Genomic DNA, 20,478 nt, shown 5'->3' on the forward strand with positions numbered 1-20,478 from the left:
TTTGGCTGCACATCTCAGCTCCTGGCTTCGAATGACTAGCTTCATGGACTAGGATATCCACAGCATCACCTACTCCACACACTTTCCTAAGAGGAGAACTACAGGGATGGATAATTTACAGATGGGCACTACAGACTGTTAAATGTGGTTGTGGACAGATTCGTAAACTGGTGTTCTGTCTTAGCCAATGCACTGCATTATCCATGCACACTCAGAATTAGAAAATTTTTAAATGAAGGCACTGATGCTAATTCTGTCATCCAGATTAGAATATCTGCTGCTTATAGGAAAATGGAAGCTTTTGGCACGTTCCAGATTCAGAGGCAAGATAACACAACTTCTGCAGTCACAGTAGCACAACTGGCAAGTCATATCCTTTCACAGTAGAGAGGAGCTGTGCCTAGTATCCACTGCAATTCTGTCATGCCCAGCATCAACCTGCTCTTAAGTCAACAGTGGTACTTTGCTGTACCTCCACAAAAACGTGTCAGCACACACAACCGGTGTCTCAAATCACCAACTTCTCCTTTTCACAATATTTGTCCTCCTTCCTCCAATTACTGTATCTGTCTCTTAGTTACTGTTTTATGTTTACTGGAGCAGGAACCTGCTTTGCGTTCTTTGTAAAGCACCCAGCACTCTGAATCCCTGATGAGCTGCTGGGGACTGTAGTCACTGAAGCAGTACAAATAAATTAAGTATAACGAATAATACAATCATTTGATGGCTATTGATTATTTGGGTTTGGTTAGGGTCATTATGATGTAGCTTTATGCTCCTTTAAACACATGTGAAATACACAAAGTGCTTCAGCACTACCTGATTTTCAGTTCTCCCAGGCACATTCATGAGTCATTCTGAACTGAGACCTGAGCGGTGCCGTGATCAGTCTGCGAGCGAGGCTTATTCCAAAGAGATGCATGTTAAAGGGTCCTAAGCAAAGTGGAGAAGTTCAAAAGCCATTCTCAGGTTGGGATCCTTATCAGAACCAATCCTAAATTATCCAAACCTCTTTCAATGAATTACTCAGAAGAAACCAGGCTTAAAACATTGTATTTAAGGCAGCCTACAAGAGAAAGTACCTTTTCTTCCACGCCACTTCCTCAAGGTGACCTTGTGATACAAATTCCAGGTTCTCCCACTTTTAACATTGATGTTGCTCTGTGCGATGTAAGTCACTTCTCTCCCACCACCTGAATCACCTATAATAAGAAGAGACAGCAGAAAATGAAACCTGGCTCTCTTTAATAGGATCAGTTACAGGCCAGCAGTTGTAATGTTGAAAAGCACTGCCCCTCACTAGCGTACTGCTCAGTAATTTTAAAGGGCTAGAGAATATGAGAGAGATCTTGCCCTACAATGCTTCCAGTATCATTTTAAATTGGAGTCTGACTTAGATTATTAATTAATTCATCCTTTATTACACTTCAGGAAAAGTCAGTCTTCAGTTCTACTTTCAGAAAAGTGAGGTTTTTACTGATCTGTGTCAGAACAATGAGAGAAAAATATTGTATGTATAGGATGGGTGCATTTATAGCTAAGATATACAATACACTGAAAAGTATAAAGCTAAGAAGACAGGGTACCAGGACTCCTGGATTTTCTTGTAAATCTATTTTTATTACACTGTGTTCTCTGAAATACGTAATTCAGTTTTATTATCCAATTTGTAAAATGTCACTGTCTTACAGGATGCTGCAAAGTTAAATTGAAGTGCTTTATATATGTATATATTTTTAAATAATTTTGACTATTCATTACATGGGGAGACAAAAACTTAAGGAGACAGGGTCAATATATTATATTGTTTGTTCTCAACAGGCGGAGAGCTGTTAGCAAGAGCAAAGAATCCATATTATCTGACCACGAGCGTGAGGCTGTCAAATACCAGCCAGCAGTGCAGGTTGAAGAGGACACCATGGACTTCACACTGGAAGACTCTGTTCTCCTTCCTATGGATCCCAACCTGGAGTGCCACAGCCCACCTCCAGATTACAACTCCGTCATTCACTACTCTGCACCTCCAGTGTAATCAGCCCACCCTGAGGCAGGGCCTCTTGCTCCTCTCTTAACCATGCTAGATTCTTACATGCCTCCATACAGGGTTTGGGTGAAAACAGAAGGGAAATCTGACAGCACACTGGTTCACGTTTCTTCTGGCACATCTCTGATGTGAACAGAAACACTTTACGAGCATCCTCCATGTTATCTTTAAAGGCCTATTGCAACACATGCAGTGAATTAAAATTCTATCAGAATTGTAATTAGGAGCTGTAAGCCCCAAGTGTTTCCATCCTTCCTTCCTAGCTGGGACTGTTCATTGGCATTTGCAGATTAGCTCTGTAATAGTCACCACAAGTCATGTCAAGCTAGCTGTGAAAACAAGATTCATTCTGCTGGTCCTGCACACATCCTGCAGGGATTGTTTAGTATGATGTTGTAAGGGATCAGTTGAAAACAACCGCCAGAAACTGTAACGTTTTGGTGAAAATCCAGAAATTAAAGCATTTTTCTTAACTTGGGAATTCACCTTCCATAAATGTTTTTGAAATATTTTGAAATCCAAAATATTTTTGTTACAATTTGTGATTTAGTAATTTCCACTGCCAATAGGATCCACTCCTAAAATGATACAGGACCCAGAAAGCAGCCAGTATTCATGTATCAAGAGGCAGGCTGGTCTCTTGGGCTGGCAGGGCACACAACGTGCTTAAATGTTTCCCTGTGTTTCCTCCTTGTCCAAACAACAATTTATTTAACATACATGCAATAGGGAACCTTGATGGGGATGCATCTGTAATGACTGCAAGGCATCATCGCTGCATCAACTAAGAACCTTCTTTAGCGGAAGCAGAGAGCATTTCCCAGCACACGTTTGTGTGAATGTGCATAAAACACCAACACCCTCAGAGTTACACACACATGCACATATACCCTTGAGGCATCAGCATAGCAACATTTTTCTCCTTCCTTTCTGGACACAGATTATTTACAAAAAAACCAAAAGCACTTCCTTTGAATTCTATGGCAGATGCCCAACAGTTTGATCTCGGTTATACTAGCCCATGCTAATCTGTGAGCATATGTGACACATATTTGTCTCCGACTGTCTTGCCAAGGTAAATACTGGTCTGATATGCCATGCCCTCTGTATCTAAACCCCTCATGAGTAATTCAAAGCTTTTTTTGCAATCTGATCATGTCAGACCAAAGGGATCACCACCATCACTTCTCCCATTTGAGAAATTCAGAGTGTGTTATCCCCCACCCAAGGCTGCGTGTGGCAAGGACTACTGGCCTGCCAGTACGTACACCCAGGTCTTGTGCATAGCGCTGCTCGTACTCACTGCAGCTTCAAAACTAAACAAATTATCCTTGTCATTTTATGTGCTAGGAAACAACCAGAGTTGATGGTAGAAAACCAGGAAGGAATAAAGTATCTAGTTTTCAGGCATAAAAAGCAAAGATGAAAAAGATGTTCATTGGCAGTCAAGCCTATGAGCTCCTAAGTTATAAACCTAGATCTGCATATGACTTTCTCTCTGTGCAGTTTCTTCGAAGGTCTGCACAGCCCTTTTCTTTTCTTTTTAGACTTGAGATTCTGATTTGACTTCTTCAGAGAAAGAATTTTCCTTCATGATTACCAGCTGAAATGATTACAAACTATTTTTTTTTCTAAAATATCCAACACTTGCCAAACAGTTATTTTACCTTGGTGAAGACAGCCCAAACACCCTCACGGCAGTGAAGACAACATTTCTGAAAGCTCAGTTACAGTTGGTTGCTTTGAAATAAACAGAAAAAGCCTCAGGTATTATCAAAGGGGGAAAACAAATCTCCAAACCCCATACCATGTTAACTGTGAATGCTAAAGCATCTGAAGTAGCGGCTCTGGGGAACTGTACTTCTTGTTCTCCTCAGCTTCGGATTTGACATATTAAAGAAATCACCTGCAGAAAGTCATGAGCCCCTTATTCATAGTGGACCTGGCAGATAGCTGGGTTCTGTAGTTGCTTTATGGTCATTTTTGCACTTCTTTGTGTTTTAGTACTTGCATATTAAGTAGGGCTGATCAAATAACAGAGGAAACTACTGGGAGATAATTCATCTGATGAGTCACAGAAAGCTCACTGGGTCAGTTTTTCATCAAATAACAAAATACCTATCTATAGCGCTGATCAAATAATGGATCGCTTCTTTCGCAATAATTTATTCATGTGGCAAAAAGGAAAAAATGTGCATATGGTTTGTCTAGCTCTACTGTTAATGGCATCAGTGTGAGATGGTTTGTTACTGTGCCTTGTGATGTAGTGTAAGAAGATAACTATGTTTAAAAACCTTTGCTTTTAAACTTTAAAATAAGTACATATAGGAAGAAGAAAACACAACTATGCTCTCTGTTTTGAAAAAGAGCGGGAAACACTGCTGCGTGAACTGTCTGCTTCCAAGAGAGCCAAGTACAATGTCTTTCCTCTTTATCAAGGATGAACTGTAGAGGTTTCTTTGAAACCCGAGGAATACAAGGGGCGTTTCCTGAGTGGGACCCAAGAGGATACTCTGATGGATGCTGGCAGCCGGGTGCCTTTCTGGCTCCCGGTAACATGTACCAGACTGTCCTGCACCACCTGAGATGACGTGAAAGCAGAGTGCAGGCACATGTGCTCAAGACACGTTTTAAAGCACTGGTTGCATTGCCAGCCCCCTGGAAACTCAGGGCTCCTCTGCAGTGGCAAAATCAACAGCTGTCTTGAGCAACATCGATGACGATTTCTTCGGAGAGCAAGGATACCCTCCAAGCCTGTCCTCATGGCCTTGGGGTGTTCTGGAAATGGCAAGCGTTTGGGCGGCTGTGTTTCCAACATTTATTTTGAGTGGAAGGTTTTTTCCCCTATGGTAAATGTAACAAGCAAAAATACTGCCTAAAAGTATTATTGAACATATGTTTTCTATTTTATTTACTAATATTTTGTTTGTCTTTTTCTCTCCTCCCTTAATTTAATTATTGTTCTTTTCTTACAATGATGTATATAGTTTACCCAATAGCAACAAATATAGTGATTCATTTATATGGTAATATTTGTAACATTTTAGTCAAAAGATACCAGACATAACAGAGTTGAATATCTTTACTAAACATTTCACTAATGCTTGCAGGCCAGGCTCCAGTTTACAGTACCCTACAAGTGCCATTTCATAGCAGGTCTCCTCCTGGCTCTCATGTCTCTGGCTCTCACTTACTCTCCATGGTATTTAGTTTCAATTAGGAAACAGGGATCTGGAGGAATCTGGCAGGTTTATCTCATTCCTGGGAGTGTTTCGTGCAGCTCAAGGTAAAGGGGAGGAATTTTCATTGCCTCTGTTTCAACTAAAGGCTGGTGTATTGCTAGAGTATGAAAAGGGGCCAAATTGTGTAAGTGATATGATGTTGATTATTTTCTCAGACTTCTCAGGGATTCTTATTCAACTCTTGTCAGCCACCTGCTTCTACTAACCTGACTGAGCTCAATTGTAGCTGGTATCAAGAAGTACCTTTGTTTTGTTTAATGGTGCGTACTCTGACTGTTTTTTTTCCTCTTGTAACCCTAGAGAATTAGGGCAAAAGAAGTCAGAGCTCACCACAGAAAGGTGTTGTCTTCTCCCCTGCCCCTGCCATGTAGGCTTCCAAGGAAAAGTGCCTTCACCTGCATGTTGCTGTTCAGGCTGGTATTTTTGGCAGTCTGGTTTCCTACCTCCTCTTTGCTCTACTTTTCCCCCATTTCTTGGTTATTTGCTCTTCACAGCCCCCTGATGGCTTTTCTCTGCCTTTTGACTAAGATCAGGGATAGAACTCTGATCTTCGCAGCTATTTCGTGTGTTCTGCTCTTGCAGAGGCTGAACTAGACAACCTAAAGTAAGCTTTTTTCACATAAAAAATGTTTCCAGTATAGCACAGGAAACTAGTTTACACTGATGTGCCTGGAAGCATCTCTCTATACTTCCCTCAATGAGAGAAGCTTTTTACTCTTGTGATTTTTCAGTGTTGGATATCTGTAGCAAGACAAAGATTGGTGTCTTACCTATGTGAACCTCATCTTTCTCCTAGTGCTTTCCCAAACAATGTGGTTTCTCTTTGCTTCTTTCAAGCTGTCCTCATCAGAAGGGGTTCCTGAGCAGGATGCTGGGCTCATACCATCTGCCCGGGATATCAAGGAAGGCCAGACAAAAACCTAAAGTCTTTCTGAATAACAGCTTCCAGTGAAAGCACTGACATTCGAACCCACCAAATGCTGAAGACACACACATGTAAGGCTGCCTGCAGGTATAAACTGCTCTGCTTAGACGTTCCACTAATATCAACACTGCTCTGCAGTTTGCCAGCTTGCCAGCTGCCTAGGATAGTGGCCAGGCACTTCCCTCCTTGTATTTATGCTCTTGTATACTGTAGAAATGTTAGTCGGTATGGCAGCTTCTAACTGGCCAGTAAACTGTTCATGACTTCTCCTCTCAATGATCCCTCACGCTGAGCATCGGCACTGCCTTGCCATGTCCTGCCTTGCTTTACCAAGGTGATCTAGCCCCGTTCCAGCCCTAAGGGTGAGCTTTTGGGTCGGTGGACTCTAGCTCCCACCAGCACCAACTGGACAACACCAGGAAATATTAGCAGGGAAACATCACTAGCAAAAAGCTACATAAGAAGGTAAAGCATTATTGGGTTTTCCCGAATGAAGGAGTTGGCCAGGATCTCACAGCTCAGTCTATTTCTTTCTTATGATAAACTGAAGAAAAAATACAGAAGGTAGCAATATTTCTTTTGTCCCTCCCTACAAATAGTAATGGCCAAACCCTGTGATCCATTCTCCTGTTTTTATACTGTGCCACACACAACAACAAAAAAAAATAAAAATAAAAATAAATGACTAACTAATGACACCAGAATCAACTTGGCAAGTAAAATTCAGGGAGGACTTCTGGATTTGACCCTGATCACTGTATAGCAAGAAGTGTTTAGCACAGGCACTGACTTGTTTCTTTGAGGCAGGTGTTGTTTTCATTATTGTTAATGTAGAAAAGAAAACTTACTGGACAGGGTCATTTGGGACCCCAAACAAATACAATGCCATAAGGACACTGGTTACAGGAAGACTTGTGTGGTGGACAGTGAGCAGTGTCCCATTGTCCTGCCTCATAATCCTGGGCCACAAGGGCCAGCACATCCTTATTACTCAATTAATTTTTCCTTAGACCTTGAGCTGTCAAAGCAGCTAATGAAAACTGGGAAAACCCAGTAACTAGGGACTTGAAGAAGATAAACTAAGTGCCACATACTGCTCAGAACACTAAGGAATGTTTGTCTGCCCTGTTCCTGTCTGTCTGAAGAATGTATGCACTGAAAACAACGCTTTCTTATGTAGTCAAAAATTGTACTGTATCTATTAACCAAAAAAATAAAAAGATTCTATATTTATACAGCCCAGGGCTCCTTTGTGTCATCTCTTGGCTTGAAAAGTGTTGTCCTTGAAGCAGAATATAAATAAATAATGCAACAGTTTTGAGAGATTTTTATAAGGCATAGATCTCATTAATTTCTACAGGGGGCTCAAAACTTAGGACATAAACCTGCCACAGTGTCATTGCCCAGAGGTATCCAACAGCTATATTTGCTTAAAAGATTCACAGATCTGGGAAGGTGCTGGCCCAATTTGCTGGAGAAATCCACAAATCTAGCTGCTGCCAAGAACAGCCCATGAAAAACAGAGACTGCTGTCTTGTTAAAAAAATCAATGGGGCTCCTGCGATAGAATCAGAATTATGCTTTCTGAATGAGCTCCATGTTCACTTTATGCTTTCTGAATGAGCTCCACGTTCACTAAAGCATGTAAGTACATAAGTGTATGAAGATAACTTGCACAACATGGTAGCAGTTGGAGGTTGCTCAGCTTCCAAATTTCAGAAATGGCATCTCATTTAGATTACCATAATATTCTAAAACAAATACAATTACATAAATATTTCCCTATGCACAGCCAGGATGCTGTTATTGAATTCTCACTTGAATGGTCTCTGCACTGTTTAAATCAGAATATTACATGCTCGAATTTCGTAGTTAGGGTCTAATATTTAGAAGGATGGGGGAAATATTCTCCCAAAAATATTCAAATGCAGCAGGCATGACATCTTCCTTACTGAGTGGCTAATCTTCGTGAAATACTATTTCCCATTCCTCTTTCCATTTTGGTGGCACAGCAGATAACTAGTGGCAGAAAAAATATGACATCTTTGCAGATTTTTACAGACTGACAAAAACTAGTTTCTATTTATGTCTTAAAATAAATACTGTTATTATTAAAAATGTTAGCGTTTCAGAGCCATTCTTCCATTAGCACAGTCTTAAAAGTTATTGGTCTGTGTATTTTGCTAGTCACGTTAACAACTATGAAGCACTCAAGTCACTTCAAACATTTTAAAGTTTCTCTTCACTCCCCGTTCCAAACAGTCCTAGAAATAAGTGTCTAAATTATACATGTCATTTGAAATGCAGCAATCTCCTTTCATCCACATAATGAGCAAGTACATTCTTCTCTGTAAACTATCAAATGTTTTAGTTACTTATATAATGCATGAGTCATTGCATGCTAGGCCTCCTTTATGGGGAGTTTCATGTGCTAAATGGTGGAAGGAAAATATACAAAATTAACTCTGATTTGCTTTTAGCACACATCTTCTATTATTAATCACATACACACAATCAAAGCAGGGTGCAAGGTACCCTGTTTTGGCATTCCTTAAAAAAGAATTTTTGGGGAAAAGGGGCAAAACTAGTAATCAAGAGATGTAAGCTTTTCTCTTAGGTCTTGGCCAGGGTATGTAACTCCTCTGTCCTTTTGGCATATATGACATAAAAGATTTTTGTTTTTACAGCAGCAGCATGTAGAGATGCAAGACCAGAAAATCTCTATCTAAAGTATTAAATTTGGGGTTTTTAAGTGACAGAAATCCAAGAAAACAACAGGAACTGGGAAGCAAAAGGAGCACGATGAACAGATTTTCTCCTGATCACAGAAAAAATCTAAAAGAATACAGCTTTCTGATTTCCAGTCGAGTCCTTTTTCTTCCCCCAATCAGGAAACTTATGAAAGTTTGTGAAGTGCAAAGGCTCTGCAAGAGTGGGAAATACTGTTATTTTTATATGCTTAATACACACCGAGGCCCATAAGCAGTAGAGAATAATTTTGTCTCAAAACCGATGAAGTAGCCCAAGTCTTTCAGAGGATCCCAGCATATATTTTCTTGCTGGCTATTGCCTGTTTAAAATGGCGCACTAAGTGCCCCCTACAGACCGTACTGTAATGAACTCGCTCTGCACAAAGCCCTGCAATGCCATAAATACAGCCTGTGTTTTTAACAGCGCTGAAGTCGGTTACGATGAGTTGCAATTGTTAATGTGGCCTGATGAGTTAGTCCTCATTAAAATGAAGAGAGGAGAAACTATTTTGTTTAAACTGCTTCCTCCTACAGGGACTCAGGAAACAGAATGCAGGAAATCTTAGTTCTGGCAGTTTACTTCATCTTTCCTCACCTGCACTGATTCACACAGAGACCTGCCTGTTCCTCTCCTCTCTGTGGGAAGTCCTTGAACACACACTCTGCATCTGCACAACCAGCAATGGCAGAGTAATGTGGCTGCTAAATATTCCCATTCCGTATTTCTTTAAGTGGCCTTGAAGACAGCACTGTTGCCCCCAGGAAGAAATATGATGAAGGATATTTCAAAATATAAGCTGTCTTAATATCAAATGCCAAATGTCAAGGTAAATGAAATTAATGAGGAGAGCCTTCAGAGAGTCCTGTGCTTTTGTCACTGATGCTACTTACGCTGGATCCGTGGTCTACACAGAATTCCCTGGACCTGAATCTAGCCTGTTATTCACTGAGAAGTAATGCCCAATAATGAAGAAGGATTTCCTCTGTGGTTTAAGCTGTGCATCTTTAAGGTCCACAGATTTTCTTTCAGAGTGCAGGTTGGCCACCAAGGAGACAAAGAGGTGCTGTTTGTCAGCCTTTCACTCGCCAGGGAACATACATAAGTAGATTTAGTTGAAATGAGAATTTACAACATGCTTGAAAAATAAGTAATGATGCATGTAGGCCAATGTAGGCATATGCAACAGTTTGTGTTCCTTTAATGTAGTTCCTAATAAGACAAATTCAGCCCACTCTTCCTTCCTGCTAATGTGGTTTATTCATCTAGTTCAAGCAACAGAGGTCACAGCAATAATAAAAGCTGTACAGGACTCAAACGCTGCTCAGACTGGGCAAGTTTGGCCTTATTTGGCCTGAAGGAAGTTAAACTAGGAAGGAAAAAAGTTCTCAAGGAGTTCATTGGAATATATGGCAGGGATCGTTTTATTGACTTTTCTTTACGTTACTATTGATTTCACAAGATTTATTTCGGGGGAGGTCAAAAAAAAAAAGCACATGGTTGTTTCAAAACAGGAAGCACTGAAAAGACAGAAGTAAGAAAAATGGGGAGGAATACAGACAGTCTGTTGGAAAGGCAAGAACAAAATTCAGCAATGAAGCATGAAGGTTCTCACTGCTGAGAGCAATTGGCACGTCTGGAAGCACAAACTCTCTGGCAGAGGAGGATCATTGAGAAGGCATCATCCTACTGTCCTAGAGAGGGCAGGAATACACATCGACTGGATGTTCTCATCTAAATCCATGGTAATGATACTAAAGAATTAAATCTATCATTTGCATACTTTCTAGGGCAAACTGTAGCTACACAGGTGGCTTACTCAGTTCAATGATTCCACTCAGAGTAGGATTTGACCCATCCAAAAAAAAGAAATAAATACCCGTTTCAAACATTAAGAGCTACATTAGAAACCTTACGGAATTCAACAAGGACAAAACCTGCACTTGGAAAGAACTAAACCCTGAAGCAATACGTGCTGGGGACTGAACGGCTGGGGCACAGCCCTGATGGGGCCCCGTGGGTCTTGGTAGACGCAAGGTGAGCATGAGGCAGCAGTGTGCCATGCAGCAAGGAAAGCCAGCCGGGCTGCACTGACAGGAGTGGGGCCAGGGAAGTGCTTATCCCTCTCTACTTCACGCTCATCAGACCACACCTGGAAGAGTGCATCCAGTTCTGGCTCCCACTGCCCCTAGTCCAAGCAAGGCGTTGATAACCAGACTGAGCTTAGCAGTGGGCCACTGGGATGGCTGGGGCTGGAGCACTTGCTGGGTAAGTAGAGGAGGGAGAGAGCTGGGCTCCTCCAGCCTGGAGAAAAGGTGGCTTCAGGGGGACCTACCAGAAGCCCCCGCATGCTTATGATGAGGCTGTCAAGGAGGAGCCAGACTCTTCACAGTGGTACGTGGCAGGAGGATGTGAATGAGACAAATTGATCCAAGACAGGTGCACACTGGCCACAAGGAGCATCATTTTTCTCCACAACAACAGTCAAGGAGTGGAGCAGGTTGCCCAGAGGGGCCTAGACCCTGCTCTGTGTAGGAGCATCAACTACAGACCTCTTGAGGTCCTTTCCAACTTGAATTACTGCATGATCAAGTCTGACTCACTGTTTCATTCTAACAGAGCCTCTCTACATGTAAATTGCATTTGTCTACACAGTCAAATTACCAGCATAAAACTTCCATGCTGCCCAGGTCTAGCCTTTCCAAATATCTGGTTAGTGATTTACCTTGATATTCAGCAGAGCTCTCCTAAGGGATAATGATTTTTTTTTTGTCTGCATCAAAACAAAAGAAGAGGTAACACTGATCTCACTTACAGAAGTGAAACAAAGGGCATTCACATTGTGAAGCAGTAAGTGTAAGTCGGCTACTGTAAGAAAACTTCCAGGTAGCCTTATCTTACAGCTTCACATATGCATTTGCCTTTTAGTTTTTCTTAATATTACTCTACTTCATTTGCCAGATAACAAATATTACTCAGTATTCTCTCAAACCATAATTTATCTTTTTATCACATGCAAAAAGTGTTTAACTCATTAACTAATCATGTCCATTTTATTCTTTGTGAACTGTCCATTTCCCAGAATTTCCTTCAGTGTCACATTCTTACCATAATCCTCTGGAAGGGAAAGTCTCTGAAATCAAATCAAATTTCATTCGTTATAGGAAGTTTTCAAAAATGTAAGGAGAGAGTCTTCTCCTTTGCAAATGAAACAGGGATTTTATTTCCTCCAGGTAACTTGGTGGAAAGAGGACCATCGATCTGGCAATAATACACCGTTCCTTGACAGAGTCAGATATGGTAAGTGTCCCTCCTTTTTCCACAGGTTTTCCTTTTCAGTTACTACTGTGAAAACTTTGTCATTTATAGCTTGCTTTCTTTCTTCCAGAGTAACAGTTCTAAAGAAAAATTCAAATGTGACAGCAGATAAGATTAAAGAAATCAATAGCAGAATGCAGCAGCCCTTGCTTTCCCACTGAACTAAAAAAAAATTAGCCCAGCAATTTCTGCCCTGCCAGGCTGCTGTGGATGAGCAATATCAGCACGAGTTTTTAAAGCTAGGACGACATACTTTGTGATCTTCAGGACCAAAAGAATAAACTTGGGCATCTTTAGACACTCTACATGGAGTAGCAGTTGTTTATTTTTAAGCTGGACCATTGTCACAGTTAATTCTTCAGAAACCCAAAGGTTAACATGCTTTTCATAACTATGCATTTAAAAAAAAAAAAAAAAAAAAAAAAGGAAGAAAATAACTTTATTCTTTCCTGGGAGAGTTTTGACCTTTTATTCATGTATATTTTTCAAATTTATTCCACTGTTTACGCTCCAAGCTAGAATGTCACAAGCTATCTTAGCACAGAGCAGACCTACAAAGACAAGCAGGGGTAAGCCAAGGAGAGCAGGTGGAAGGGGGTGAGCATCTCAAATGTGGTGGATCAAGATAATGGGCTTCCTTATTTGTGCCTACTATGACATCTGGGATGTATGGAACAACTTTTCCCTCTTTTCCCAAAGCTTCTGAAACAAACAACAAACCATTCTCATGATATGATGTCAAGACAGAAGTATGTGATTTTACAACCTCATGTAAGAAGGATAGGATGGTGGACCAAAGCCAAAGCATTACCTCCCCAAGCACTAAAATAGCTAGATCAAAATCTGAACATCACAAATGACTTCTTGTCTATCTGATGGATTGTTTCTGAACTTGGAGCTGCACTGGAGGTTACAGCAATAATTCCTCCTGTTGCCATGATGACTCACAAGTGGATCAGAGCATTGCACTGACAACTATTGACTCAGCATCTCTCCACTGCTGAACAGTATTTGTGTCAGTGCTGATGCAACAGTCTGCTCTGATGTTAATCTTTGAAGCTGTGAGATCCCAGATATCTTCATATTTCTTTTATAGTAAATGGGACATGCCAACAGATTGCCTAGAAAAAACAGTCTTCTCCTTTCTCTTCCTGAGCAAGAGCCTTTGTACCGCTATTTCCGTCCAGAAAGAAGTTAGGAACTGAGAAGAAAAAGCTAAGAACTGAGAAGAAAAAACTCTTCTTTAAATGATGCTGAGCAGTTTTAGAGCTGGCCATGAAACATTGTTTCCCCCCAGTTTTGTGAGTAAAGTACCCACTTCTTGCTGGTGCCAGGTCCAGCTTCTCTGACACAGAGAAGCACTGATTTTGCAGCGGGCTCCAAACTGTGCCTCTGAGAGCCTACATACATTTGAGTCAAGGGAAGGGAGAATATATCTTCCTTATAAAGTCAGAAACCAGACTACAGATTCACCTGTTAGAAGCACAGCCAGATTTTTTTCCTGGACTTGAGCAAACCAGAGCTCTTTAAGCAAAAAATGCTACATAATACTGCCCTGAGTCATGCTAAGTAGTTCCCTCCTAACATTATCCCAACAGTGTATTAATAATATTCCTTTTATATTATTTTATATTATTATCCAATTAATAATATTCCTTTTCCTAAGACGTCAGTTTGTATTTAGGTACCAAGGATTTTTTTTTAAGCATTTTTTTATTAAGACTGATGCCCATCTTTTTTCTGCTTTAACCCCATTCAGTAAAGAGTGATGTTTTTTAATAGCCTTAAACACAAAGTGAGTATTTCATACAAAAAGAGAGGAATGGATCCTAATACAACAGGCTATGCCAACCTTGTTCATATTGTCCTATTCCCATCTGAAATAATTGGAAAAGACCTGAAAAGGGAAAGACTAGTTAGAAGGAAGGATTGAACAAACACAGCTTTTATTCTGAAACATGCAAGTGCCCTTTTGCTAGGCTGACTACACAAAATGCAGTAAGTACCCAAGGTAGCTTGGAAATCTATGCAAAAGCAGAAGAATCTTAGTACTGTGACACTAATCATTTTTGCTTGCATCAAGGGTCTAGTTGAGCCCTCCTGACACCTAACAGACAGAGCTGCTCTGATAACTGGATTAGCACATGGTCGGACCACTTGATTCTTTCAGATACAGTCCAAAATTTGCCCTTCAGAAAATTCGCTTTGTGTCTGTTTCTATGCAAAGTGCTCAGTGGTGCTACAGAAGTGTTATCACCTGAAGTGAAAAACAGAAACATCTCCCACCTATTTACTCAGCTGAGTATTGCCTTCCATTTTGGTCCTCCTTTTCCAGTAGCAAGGCCTTTAACTTACACTGATGGCAGAAGTTTCTGAGTGCCTGCCAAGCACAGTGAAAAGTACTTACAGAACAGTTCAGAAGAAAGTATGCGTAAACAGAACCAGAGCGATGTTCCTGATAGGCTGTGGGAAAGTGGGAGACCAGCAAGTAAACTACAAAAAACAAACAAAAACACATACACACACAAACATTCACACAAACACATGTAGAAGCAACTGGTGACAAATGATTTTTAGCTTGTGGGGATCTCTACAGAAAATTCTGTAACAGACTTGTGCATGTACATGAGTGGATAATGTAAGAGGTTCGAGGAATGTTATACCAAAACAGAACTCTATAGGGTATTCAATATCAAAGTAACAGTAACAAGATGAGAATATTTATCTGTTATGTATTGAAAACACAAAAAGAAGCCCACTACCTTGTAAAGGGCCTTGTAATTTCTCTAGAGACCCTTTGTCATTCTCATTCCAAGTCACCTCGTGCTCACCGCTGCAAACTTGAGGCTTGTCAGTGAAAGCCCTACTAAGGAGCACTTGCTGGTGCATCACCGTGTGTTGCAGCTTGTGACAGACTGCATCAAGTTTCCACAGGAGCTTGCTGTTTATTTTTTAAGAACATTTAAACACTTTACAGACTTCTCAGGCACGTGGCAATTCAGACTGAGTGCAACAACAGACGCATTGGGGAAGGCTACACAGCATTTTACAAGGTAATGACTTTTTTCCTGTTTTCCATCATGTAACACCTAAATATTCTTGTCTTGTTGGTATCATCTCGATAATGAATAAGACCTTTTTTTCTGTACAATATCGTTCTCCTAAAAAACTGGATTATGCCACCAGTGTGCCATCATTAAGACAAAACAACAAAGAAAGGTTTAAGTGAGATTTATAAAGCTCTGATAGGGAAGGACCATATTATCCCCAAGTAAATGTTATCCCTGCTATGTAGAATAATAGTTAATAACAAAGAAGCTTAAACTCCATCTCTGTCTGTGTCTGTATCTTCTAAATTCATATAATGGAAGACCATTTCATTACTCCAGTGCCCTGCAATGTATTTGGGGGTCAGGGAATTCAAACCAAATGATTATGCAGGGCACATACTTGATTTGCTTTAAAGGGAGAAAAGGCTACAAATCATTTTGTAAGCACCCAACAAGTTATGACAAAACGTGAAAAATGTCTGGCAAAGGACAGTATAAATCCCAACACAGATTCAAGACCCTCCCTTTCTTTTTGAAGACTCTCCAATGGGAACCTGAAATCTGGGAAGAACGACTGTATAGGCTGCAGTTCATGGGAGTGTACCGGCTGTTGTTTATATTCCCACACTTCAGATATTATCTCACCATTCCCAGTTACTCCATTTGGGTTGAGCTGGGTCTTAGCTGTTGCTCTGGAGATATGGGACATATTTTTGCTTATTACTAATAGCTAGAAGATTTTCTTCTGAACTGTGCTGATATTTCAAGTAAATTACGCTTAATACATCATTGGTATGCACACAAAAAAAACTGGCACAGAATGGTTTAGGAGGTTAAGGGAACATGTAGGCCACGGACAGTCCAGCCATGGCACAGGCGGTCTCTAGAAGAGGTACAAACCAGGCTTTCAAAATACTTCTCATGTGCAGGAAGGTAAAGTGCCTGAGGGCTACAATAAGAGCAACGAACCACCAAAAGACCTTTCAGTCTGAAAGAGCCCCGGGTTGAAGACACAGAAAGTGAAATCGCAGTTGAGCAGTAGTGCTGTTCCAAAGCAAGACACACAGGACAAAGAGAGTGGCAGAGCCCATCCAGGTCCCCACCTGCCTCCAGTCTTCTCTGTTGCTGTAACTATTAGCAGGTTTCTAGCACAGGCTCAGACATTTTTGCAGCTGGTTAATTCTTTCCACAGTCATCAGGATGTCACCATGAAGTCCAGAATGAAATTATGAAAATGACACTGCATGAAGACAATTGGAATCAGGTTGGAAAAAGCAACTCTTGTGCATATAACACTAACAGCTCTAAGGCACAGTTTTTGTCATGGGATGATAAACCTGTAGAGGAAAATGTTGTTTTTCCAGCATGGTTATGCTTATGCATACTTATTCTGAAATGAGTGTAAAATATCTTCAAGATAAAGAAGAACCCCCAGAAAAGGAAGAACTCCCTTTTCATGTTGAATTTTTATTTTAAAAATCTAAGTTTCAAGAATTGACATGAAGCATCATATGAAACATTCCTAGCATGAAATTGAAAGAAAAACATTTTCCAGATAACTAAAAGAAGTTTATCACAAATGCATGCACTGAATGCTTGTTAAGACTCTTTTAATGAAGGATGAAAGGGGTTGCAAAGACAGTCAATGAAATTTTAACACAGCTTTACTATTTACATTTACTGGTGAACATAATTTGCTCACAGAATGATTGAAAATGTAATAATGACACTTCAGATTTCAATATTTTTATTTGCCACACAGATAAAAATGTGTATACATTTGGAAAATCACTTCATTCTGCCATCACTGGTTCATATGTCTTAACGGAGATGAGAAAATATGTGGAAACTATGAAAACTAGTAAAATATCAAGTTCAATCAATTCAGAGTAAATACTATTTGTATAGATGAGACACCAATCTTCTGAAGCCAGGAAAATGGCCATACTGCTTGACCAGAAATGGTTTTAGCTATTGATTTATCAAATTGCTAAGACTTGCATAAATTTTTAGATCAAAGAGTCTGTTGATGGGATAGTTTGCTTCTAGTTGTCTTAATTGATGCAAGAGAAAAAAGTCCTTTAAAAAAAAAAAAAGAAAAAAAAAGACTTGCAGAAGATAAACAAATATGTGTTGATTTTTTGGAGAAAAATATACTAGAATCTTGAAGTCTTTACAATTCAAAATCCATAAAGTGAACTAAACTGACTTTTTTTTTTCGTGTGTAAAGTTTCATCTCAACCACTTCAACGCACATCTAAGGGAAAGACAGTCCTTTTGTATACACTTCAGTTGAACTATCTGCTTTCTGACAAGGCAGACTTTTGCAAAAATCTGCCACTTAATAGCTTGGACCACTTCATTTAAAACAGCTGAGAAATTAAACTAACAGAGATGTAAACTATGAGATATACCAAAATACAATTCCCTTTCTGTTAGACTCATTTGAGTGTTGATGTAAAGATTTTAAGGCATGAAAGACCCCTGTGATCTTGTGTTAGGCTTCTTCCCCACAGCTTCTGCTACAGATGTTGACAATTACTTCCCGGATTTACAACTGGAACTGAAGAAGTCAATTCAGACTGGGATAGATTCACTCAACTCTGTTTACAATGTTATTGATCCAGGACATGCCATCACTCCAGAGGTTTCTCCCTTAAAACAGATTTTCCTCAGATCTATTACCTTTCTTTTTAGTATCTGAATATATTTTGGTCATTTGTAAACACTTACTGCTGACTGATCTTCCTTGCAACAAGAACATGGCAAAGATAAATACAAGAGTCAACTATACTGGAAAAGAGCATTTCAAAACTCCACACCATTGGAAAAGGTAGGACTAGATGATCTTAGAGGTCTTTTCTAACCTAAATGATTCCATGATTCTACCATCACCATAGCACCGTGGCTACAATTATTTTGTGTTACTTACAGTGAAGAGCTATGTGTCACTGTAGTTTTAGACTTTTTACTAGTTATTGTGCCAATAATCAAGTAGCATGGGACATTTCTCCCATTTAACTTCTATTCTTTCAGGCAAAGATGTGGAATGCTTATGTAACTAGGAAACAAGGTTAAATCGACCTTTACCTCTAAAACACATTACAAATTTATTCTGAAGTGAATACATCTTTTTGGTTCCTACACAAAGGAGGCAACAGATTTTGAACAGGATTTCATTCATTTCCCTGCTTGTGACACATAAAGACCACATATACGAATTCTGTTACCATGAGACTTCAGATCACTGTAGCTCAGCAGCTGAACCACACAGGTTTGTTAATAAATGAGGACACCTGGCATTAGCTCGGGTTCTCAGTGTACCTCCATTCACCTCTGAGACTTTCCAGACAGCAAAAACAGGGTGTGTTGATCAGGTATTTTGGGAAATAGCTGTGATTCTAACAGTTGGCTCAATTGAACCAAGCCTGAACATCTCTCATGGCCTGAATCTATCTGTTGCTGCTTCTTCACTAGTCAAGTGGAAAATTAAACAGAAATATGAGACAATTCTATGAAAATGCAGCATACTTACTGGCATAGCACTGCCAGTCCCAGCTGTCCTTATGGCAAGGGAGTTTATTCAGATTTCCCATATCAACTTGCTTTATTTTCGTGTGTAGATATAAGTCACTGCACCTACAGGGAAATTTGCTCAGGATCACAGAATCACAGAATCACAGAATCACAGAATCGTCTAGGTTGGAAGAGACCTCCAAGATCATCTAGTCGAACCTCTGTCCTAACACTAACAAGACCTCCACTAAACCATATCACTAAGGTCTACATCTAAACGTCTCTTAAAGACCTCCAGGGATGGTGACTCAACCACTTCCCTGGGCAGCCCATTCCAATGCCTAACAACCCTTTCAGTAAAGAAGTTCTTCCTAATATCCAACCTAAACCTCCCCTGGCGCAACTTTAGCCCATTCCCCCTCGTCCTGTCACCAGGCACGTGGGAGAATAGACCAACCCCCACCTCTCTACAGCCTCCTTTAAGGTACCTATAGAGAGCGATGAGGTCTCCCCTGAGCCTCCTCTTCTCCAGGCTAAACAACCCCAGTTCCCTCAGCTGCTCCTCGTAAGACTTGTTCTCCAGACCCCTCACCAGCTTCGTTGCCCTTCTCTGGACTCGCTCGAGCACCTCCATGTCCTTCTTGTAGCGAGGGGCCCAAAACTGAACACAGTACTCGAGGTGCGGCCTCACCAGAGCCGAGTACAGGGGGACAATCACCTCCCTAGACCTGCTGGCCACACTGCTTCTTATGCAAGCCAGGATGCTGTTGGCCTTCTTGGCCACCTGAGCACACTGCTGGCTCATATTCAGCTGCCTATCAACCAGTACTCCCAGGTCCTTCTCTGCCAGGCAGCTTTCCAACCACTCATCTCCCAGCCTGTAGCGCTGCTTGGGGTTGTTGCGCCCCAGGTGCAGGACCCGGCACTTGGCCTTGCTCAACTTCATACAGTTGACCTCAGCCCATCGGTCCAGCCTATCCAGATCTTCCTGCAGAGCCTTCCTTCCCTCGAGCAGATCGACACACGCACCTAACTTGGTGTCATCTGCAAACTTACTGAGGGTGCACTCGATCCCCTCGTCCAGGTCATCGATAAAGATATTAAAGAGGACTGGCCCCAGTACTGAGCCCTGGGGGACTCCACTAGTAACCGGCCTCCAACTGGATTTGACTCCATTCACCACAACCCTTTGGGCCCGGCCATCCAGCCAGTTTTTAACCCAATGAAGCGTACGCCAGTCCAAGCCACGAGCAGTCAGTTTCTTGAGGAGAATGTTGTGGGAAACGGTGTCAAAAGCCTTACTGAAGTCAAGGTAGACCACATCCACAGCCTTCCCCTCATCCACCAGGCGCGTCACTTGGTCATAGAAGGAGATCAGGTTCGTCAAGCAGGACCTACCTTTCATAAACCCATGCTGACTGGGCCTGATCGCCTGGTTGCCCTTCAAGTGCCGTGTGACGACATTCAAGATAATCTGCTCCATGAGCTTCCCTGGCACTGAGGTCAAACTAACAGGCCTATAGTTCCCCGGGTCTACCCTCTGGCCCTTCATGTAGATGGGCGTCACATTTGCTAGCTGCCAGTCGACTGGGAGCTCTCCTGATAGCCAGGACTGCCGATATACGATGGAAAGCA

The 20,478-nt window shown here is 41.0% G+C and overlaps 1 protein-coding gene across 3 annotated transcripts in view; it reads left to right on the forward strand.

Moving 5' to 3' along the window:
* The window catches only part of LOC121077120 (vascular endothelial growth factor receptor kdr-like), a 137,154-nt gene extending 129,706 nt beyond the window's left edge, over positions 1-7,448 (forward strand). For all 3 annotated transcript variants that reach the window (XM_040571994.1, XM_040571995.1, XM_040571996.1), the window contains one exon: positions 1,822-7,448. In XM_040571994.1, the coding sequence (XP_040427928.1) occupies positions 1,822-2,032 (211 nt within the window). In that variant the 3' untranslated portion in view covers positions 2,033-7,448. The remainder of the gene's footprint in view (positions 1-1,821) is intronic.
* Positions 7,449-20,478: the final 13,030 nt, after the last annotated feature.

This window comes from Cygnus olor, chromosome 13 (assembly GCF_009769625.2).
Source record: "Cygnus olor isolate bCygOlo1 chromosome 13, bCygOlo1.pri.v2, whole genome shotgun sequence".
Lineage (NCBI taxonomy): Eukaryota > Metazoa > Chordata > Aves > Anseriformes > Anatidae > Cygnus > Cygnus olor.